The 7,764-nt window shown below is 47.2% G+C and overlaps 1 protein-coding gene across 2 annotated transcripts in view; it reads left to right on the plus strand.

Annotated features, from left to right (window-relative positions):
* Positions 1–635: 635 nt before the first annotated feature.
* LOC144003759 (fibroblast growth factor 23-like) overlaps positions 636–7,764 on the plus strand; it is a 12,653-nt gene continuing 5,524 nt past the window's right edge. Inside the window, exons 1-2 of one of the 2 annotated variants that reach the window (XM_077500305.1) lie at positions 636–1,002; positions 1,088–1,191. In XM_077500305.1, the coding sequence (XP_077356431.1) occupies positions 708–1,002; positions 1,088–1,191 (399 nt within the window). In that variant the 5' untranslated portion in view covers positions 636–707. Of the gene's footprint in view, positions 1,003–1,087; positions 1,192–6,358; positions 6,446–7,764 lie in introns of those variants that run through there. The other variant, XR_013279058.1, reaches the window with a different exon arrangement.

Below are 7,764 nucleotides of genomic sequence, written 5' to 3' on the forward strand. Positions count from 1 at the left end.
TCTAGCGGACGTTAACGCCCTTATAAGTGTTCATATTTCTTGTCATTCACAAATCCTTGTGCGCTCTCCGCCATGTTCAAACTTGAAAAGTTCACTCGGAAAACTCAAATCAATTCCCAGTTCTCCAATTAAAGGAATGGGCGTTCACGTGCAATTTTCTACTCGACATGTGCTATTTGCCATAATTACTGCCATAATTACGATACCACATGATCACTAACGCTTTCAGGTCAGAACTGGGAAAAAAACAACTCTTGATATATCCGACTTACGACCATCCTCGAATACAGCAATATCGGCCTATCGTTTATCTTCAACTTTCACATCCAACTGCAAACAAAATGCCCTCCAGTTCATCCATATTGAGGCTTCAAAAACAACAACAAAGCCCGAAAAGTGAAGTAAACTTGAAGTAAACTTGTGTATTTATATGTATTGATTGAACCACCGGAAGACATTTCCTGTGTGAGGTGAGGTGGGCAGGGAAGAGTCCAAAAACGAGTGATGATGTAGCAACAAACAAGTGCGGTGGCCCGGGCGGGCCTTGCATGCGTGTCTAAACGCCCATGCAGGTGGAAGTTGCCCTTCCGCCGCACATCTGCATGCGTTGGTGGACGGATGCGAGCATGGCAGCGGTGGCGCGGGGGTTCCTTAAATATCGCATCCGTCTGCCAGCAACGGCTGCAGAATTTGTTTTTTAGCCTTGCATGCGCCACCTGACGCAGCAGGCGTCTCTCTCTCGCTCCCGGATGACGGAGGAGGCCACTCAGCGTCGGCGCCCGAGCGTGCCGGCGGCACGGATGATGCTCGCGTTCGCCTTCCTCCGGCTTGGCGCATGCGCGGCGTCCAGCCCCTCGCCCCTGGCTCAGCACGCGGGCTCCAGCTCGTGGGGCAGCCCGCGGAGGCTCGTGCACCTGCAGACCTCCACGGAGCTCAGCAACTTCTACCTGGAGATCAAGCTGGACGGCACCGTGCGCAGGAGCGCCAACAGGAATCCGTACAGTGAGCGTCGCGCATGCGTCGTTCGTTCTCCGTTTTTGCGCTACTTGTTGTGATGTCTGTTGTTGTTGTTTTCGCGGACGCGCAGGCGTCATCATGCTGAAGCCGGACACCAGGGAGCGCGTCGCGATCCTCGGCGTCAAAAGCAGCCGGTACCTTTGTTTGGACCTGGACGGAACCCCCTTCACCTCGGTGAGCCATCATCATCATCATTCTCAGTGATAACTCATCTCGGTGCGAGTGTGACGTGCATGCGCTTTTACGCGCACTTTCGCAGACAGTTTGGAAGAAAACCACAAATAGTCATGAACTCATTGTTGAGGAATTTCATAAATATGCGTAGTTAAGGAATTCGAAGACCGCTAATAATGAGGAAATTTACAAGTGAATTAGAATAACGCATGGCGGTAATGTATCATAAAAACAAACATTTAGGCTATAAAACTAAACTAATGGTTAATATAAAAATGAAAACACATGAATAACAACAGATATTAAAATATGGGAAATATAAAGGTATAAAGAAAACAGAAATATGAAGGATACAGAGAGACAATGACAAGACAAGGAGAGGTAGGACTCAGACGCAGGATTAAGGTAGGCCACCAAGGCAACAGGTTTATTTCCGGCCAACAGCTGTCTCCTCTCAAACTGAGAGGAGAACGCGGAGTCAAAAAAGTGGAGAACAAAAGGCGCTCCACTAGGGAGGAAAAAACAGGCAAAAGGTACTGGGGACAACAAAAGGCGCTCCGCTAGGGAGGAAAAAGGGCTCAAGGCACAAGGGGTAACTAAAGGCGCTCCGCTGGGGAGGAAAAGGCACAAAAACAAGGCAAAAAGACAAGGCAACGTGAACAAGGTCATGAGGACTGTGGGATGCTTCCATGCACTGAACTGTGTGTGACACTTCGGCAACGGAGGGGAGAATGCAGGTGGCTTTTATTGTGGCTTGATTGGTGGCAGGTGGTGGTAATCATGGGCGGGGACCTGTAATTAGCAAGCAGCAGGAAGGGTAAGTGACCTGAGGTGAGAGGAGAGTTAGAACTTTCAAAATAAAACGGGAAACATGACTATGAAAATAAAAGCATGGGCCGTCACGCCGATGGCGGCGTGACAGTACCCCCCCCTCAATGGCCGGCTCCTGACGGCCATCCGACTCAAAGAGTCCAAAAACAAGGGCGGGCGGAAGGGGGCACGGAGGTGGGAACACGGCCCACCTCTCCGTCCCAGACCAAAGGCAGTTCAGGAGGGCGTCCATGACGCCCGACGAGAGAGTCCCAGCGGGGCCAGTCAGGTGGGCGTCCTCGACGCCCGACGAGAGGTGAAGGCAGCCGCAGGGCTTGCGCCGCCGGGACTTTGAGCGGCGCCCGGCGAGGTTCCGGGACTTTGGGCGGCAGGTTCCGGGACTTTGGGCGGCGCCCGGCGAGGTTCCGGGACTTTGGGCGGCGCCCGGCGAGGTTCCGGGACTTTGGGCGGCGCCCGGCGAGGCTCCGGGACTTTGGGCGGCGCCCGGCGAGGTTCCGGGACTTTGGGCGGCGCCCGGCGAGGCTCAGGGTCTTTGGGCGGCGCCTGGCGAGGTTCAGGGGCGAGAGGCTGCAGCAGGCGAGGCTCAGGGGCGAGAGGCTGCAGCAGGCGAGGTTCAGGGGCGAGAGGCTGCAGCAGGCGAGGTTCAGGGGCGAGAGGCTGCAGCAGGCGAGGTTCATGGGCGAGAGGCTGCAGCAGGCGAGGTTCAGGGGCGAGAGGCTGCAGCAGGCGAGGTTCAGGGGCGAGAGGCTGCAGCAGGCGAGGTTCAAGGGCGAGAGGCTGCAGCAGGCGAGGTTCAGGGGCTTGAGGCTGCAGCAGACAAGGCTCAGGGGCGAGAGGCTGCAGCAGGCGAGGTTCAGGGGCGAGAGGCTGCAGCAGGCGAGGTTCAAGGGCGAGAGGCTGCAGCAGGCGAGGTTCAAGGGCGAGAGGCTGCAGCAGGCGAGGTTCAGGGGCTTGAGGCTGCAGCAGACAAGGCTCAGGGGCGAGAGGCTGCAGCAGGCGAGGTTCAGGGGCGAGAGGCTGCAGCAGGCGAGGTTCAGGGGCTTGAGGCTGCAGCAGACAAGGCTCGGGAACGAGAGGCCGCAACAGACAAGGTTCAGGGGCGAGAGGCCGCAGCAGACGAGGTTCAGGGGCGAGAGGCCGCAGCAGACGAGGTTCAGGGGCGAGAGGCCGCAACAGACAAGGTTCAGGGGCGAGAGGCTGCAGCAGGCGAGGTTCAGGGTCTTGGAGCTGCGCCCGGCGAGGCTCGGGGACTTGAGTGTACTGACAAGACAAGGAGAGGTAGGACTCAGACGCAGGATTAAGGTAGGCCACCAAGGCAGCAGGTTTATTTCCGGCCAACAGCTGTCTCCTCTCAAACTGAGAGGAGAACGGGGAGTCAAAAAAGTGGAGAACAAAAGGCGCTCCACTAGGGAGGAAAAAACAGGCAAAAGGTACTGGGGACAACAAAAGGCGCTCCGCTAGGGAGGAAAAAGGGCTCAAGGCACAAGGGGTAACTAAAGGCGCTCCGCTGGGGAGGAAAAGGCACAAAAACAAGGCAAAAAGACAAGGCAACGTGAACAAGGTCATGAGGACTGTGGGACACTTCCATGCACTGAACTGTGTGTGACACTTCGGCAACGGAGGGGAGAATGCAGGTGGCTTTTATTGTGGCTTGATTGGTGGCAGGTGGTGGTAATCATGGGCGGGGACCGGTAATTAGCAAGCAGCAGGAAGGGTAAGTGACCTGAGGTGAGAGGAGAGTTAGAACTTTCAAAATAAAACGGGAAACATGACTATGAAAATAAAAGCATGGGCCGTCACGCCGGTGGCGGCGTGACAGACAATTAGGAAAAGGAAAAGTCAACCTTTCAAGATTATTTGGACAAAAAAATGTAAGCAAAAGAATATAATGAAAGTTAAACAACTATATATTTATGTATGTATATGTGTATATATATATATATATATATATATATATATATATATATATATATACACACAAGTGCTGTCAAACGATTACAATTTTTTCTCTGATTAATCACACTTTTAAATTTTGATTAATCACGATTAATCAGCTAAATTACTCGCGTATTTGCGTAATATAAAATAAATACAAAATACCGTAATATTTTGACATTAACGCATTTTATTATCTGAATGTCATTTGCAAACATTGATTAAATGCATGTACGCAATTGCATGCATGCGTGTATTGCTCAAAATGTAACAACATCATAACAATTGGGTGCAATTCAGCAATTATTAATTAAACGCAAATTACTTTTGTTTCATCTAAAGTCCCATCGGGTGTTTTTTTAAAGCGGAATTTACCACCGAGCACACCAACTGGAGTCACTCCGCTCATTTTGGAACAGGCGACCTGCGCAACCTTCAATGTAACCATCCGAGGTTACGTTCAAGGCTTAAGTGCGGTCCAAAAAAATAGTGCGACTAATCTGCGTTAATATGTGATTAATTTGACATTTTTCTGTGATTAATTAATCTATTAACGCTTTAACTTTGACAGCCCTAATATATATATATATATGTGTATGTACCGTATTTTCCGCACTATAAGGCGCACCTAAAAGCCTTCAATTTTTTGAAAAGCTGACCATGCGCCTTATAATCCAGTGCGCCTTATATATGGATCGATACTGAGCCGCAGCAGGTCTCGCTGTCACGACGCTATCGGTGACCCTGCATGATCGGTGACGCGCATGCGCAGAAGATCCCGCCATTTTGGATCGCTAGCTAATACTACTACTTTACCTCAGAGAAAATAATAAAACAGCTGTTTATTCATTTTGGGAGTGAATGGAGTTGTCAGAAAGCTGGTTTGTAATCTATTAATAAAGTTTGACTGACCTATCTGACTGTTTTGTTGACATTCCCTTTAGCGCAGCACCATCTAATGGATGCATAACGTAACCGCAGCCTCTACTTTAGCGACTTTATATGGAAAAAGTTTTAAAATATGTCATTCATTGAAGGTGCGCCTTATAGTGCGGAAAATACGGTGTGTGTGTGTGTGTATGTATGTATGTATGTATGTATGTATATATATATATACATATATATACATATATATACATATATAATTAGGGTTGTCACCAGAACCAATACTTCGGTGCCAAGTCGATGCCAAGATTCTGAAAATGTGACGGTACTGCCTTTTCTACAATACCCGAAGTACCGATTGGTATCGAGGCGGCATATCTGGCTGCGTTTTTGTGTTGTTTTGGGGGTGTTTATTTATTTTATTTTTATTATTATTATTTTAATCCCACACGCACTCATTCACACAAGTTTACATCATGACAACTGGGTGGATATGGGCGCTTATCTGGCAACCCACGTACGTCTAATGGCGTCACGTGACTGACTACCCTCCCGCTGCTACAATAACAAGGAAGTAGAGTAACATGCGCGCAACATGACAGTATCCCGCACATCTGCGTCGTCTTCAACTACAGCGGCCCCTCAATTAGCTGAGAAGAAAAAACACCAAAGTCGCGTATAGAAGTACTTTGGATTTGAGGTTGATGCGCAGGGATTGAGATGCCGAAAACGTTTCCAGACGAAAGGGGAACGCATCCAACTTAGCGAAACATGGACATCCAGACTTGTACAAAGAATTCAAGGCAAGTGCATTTGAATTCCCGTGTTATCATTGTTGTCCATATCTAAACTAATAACGTTAGTACGATCACACCCGTCACCATGGGCGGGCCATAGGGGTCCGTGCCCGCCCACCAAGATGATTGTGCCCGCCCAGTTGAGGCATGGATCTCTAAAATGGTTCTCCTTTTATTATTATATTTTTCCATTCATTCGGTTTAGTACTCTTATATCCGAGTGTCAGTAAACGCAACACAGGTCTCGCGGTGTATAGTGGTATGGTTTTGTTTGATTGATTTGTCTTATCTGTAACCTCCATCACAGTCTTACTGAAAATAATGCTAGGTATGCCTTACGCTGACTTATACGCATATGCGACAAATATGTCAATGTTGCGTTCAATGCAAGAGTCATGTACATTTTGCACAAGTGAAGCTGCATGTTTCTGAGGACGCTGGCGCACAAGACAAGTGAGGAGGGACCAATGGCGGAGCCAGAGGGGGGGCCGGGGTGGCACGTGCCCCTGCTGAAATGTGAATGGACCCAGCAGACGCCAAATGATTGGCATATCACGGCACCGGCGCAGTGACGTCGCACGCCTGGCCGATGCAGCCTGCCAGCATTTTTTTCAAGCAGACGCCTACTAATTGTTATGCCCCTCCTGAACAGTAGCTGGCGCTACTTACGACAAAGCATTATAATCCACCTCACTAGGAGTCTGGAGAAGGAGAATAATCTGTTTTAAGGAGCAGTCTCCTGAGTACCGGCACATCAAGAATGCATGTTGGCATTTGGCTATATCATGTTTGTTTGCCTGTGAGACGTGAGTGACTGTTTAAAATAACTTTTAACTACCCAATAGAAATGCACTGGAGCTAAAATACAGTGTTTAAGGGGCAGAATATAGGTGGAGGAGCCATTTGTACTGTGTCTCACCACTACCACCCGTGCCTTGCTTTGAAAGAACGCACTCGTTTAGCCGTTGCGTTCGCACCGAGCACCAAGAGGCGTCCATGGGCACTCTGAAACCCCTGTGAGAGTAAAGAGCCGAATTGACGCCGTCTTGACAGTTGGAGTGAGCACAAGCCTATTTATCTTTAAATGTGAGGCGTATTTTATTCAGCATCTCCACAAAATCTCTCATCAAGGTGAAAGGGAAACTACCGATGTGTTCGCTGTAACAGTAGAGCGGCCTCAGCTGCGTCTCGCATCCGAGAACTTAACAAAATAAAAGCGTCCGACGTCATAAAAAGGAGTCACTATAACACAATTTAGCAGTAATAAATTAAATGATACTGCCTAATGTGTGGGGATTGGCGTCAAGTTGTGTTTTACAATTTTAAAATGTGCAGAAACTCTCAAGTTACTTATTGTTTAAAATTACAGAGCTATTAATATGAAAAGAACACATCGGTCGTTTCTGGTTCCTATGCAGTAAAAATTCGTCATTTTACAATGCACATCCTATTTCACTTAACAAAATAAAAGCCTAGCGCGAATGCATATATTTGTGGGGACTGTGTTGTATTTTACAGTTTTAAAAATGTGCATAATTTCACAAGTTACTTCATGTTAAAAATTAGGCAGCTCCTAATATGAAAAGAGAAATGCATTGAGCTTTCACTATTGTCTTACAAATGCAATTATACCATGTTGTAGTGATAGAAAAATGACCAAAACAAATAAGTCACACTTTGGTTTGGTTTTACAGTACAGCACATATTTTATTTTTATTTTTTTAAACTTTTTTTCTTGAATTGTTATGAAATTACTCTATCAATGAATTTTTCATTTTTTTTTAATTGAATTGTTATGAAATTACTGTATCAATGAAAAATAAAACCATATTGAAATTGGGGGGGTGGGGGGTTGGGTTACATTTTATTGTAAATGTAGGTATAAATTGAGATATAAAATGTGCAATTAATGTGTGATTAATAGTCAGTTAATTATTGAAGTAATGCGATTAATTATGATTACAAATTTTAATCCACTGACACCTCTAGTTCAGATAGATTGTTTTGGACGGACATCAATAAGCAACGTAGTTTTGTGCAAGCTAAAAATAAGTATGTTGTTGTTGTTATGCAATACAATAGCACCCTCCAATGGTTGAAAGTTCAAACAGACACTAACTGACGT

The sequence above is a fragment of the Festucalex cinctus genome, chromosome 16 (assembly GCF_051991245.1).
Source record: "Festucalex cinctus isolate MCC-2025b chromosome 16, RoL_Fcin_1.0, whole genome shotgun sequence".
Taxonomy (NCBI): Eukaryota; Metazoa; Chordata; class Actinopteri; order Syngnathiformes; family Syngnathidae; genus Festucalex; species Festucalex cinctus.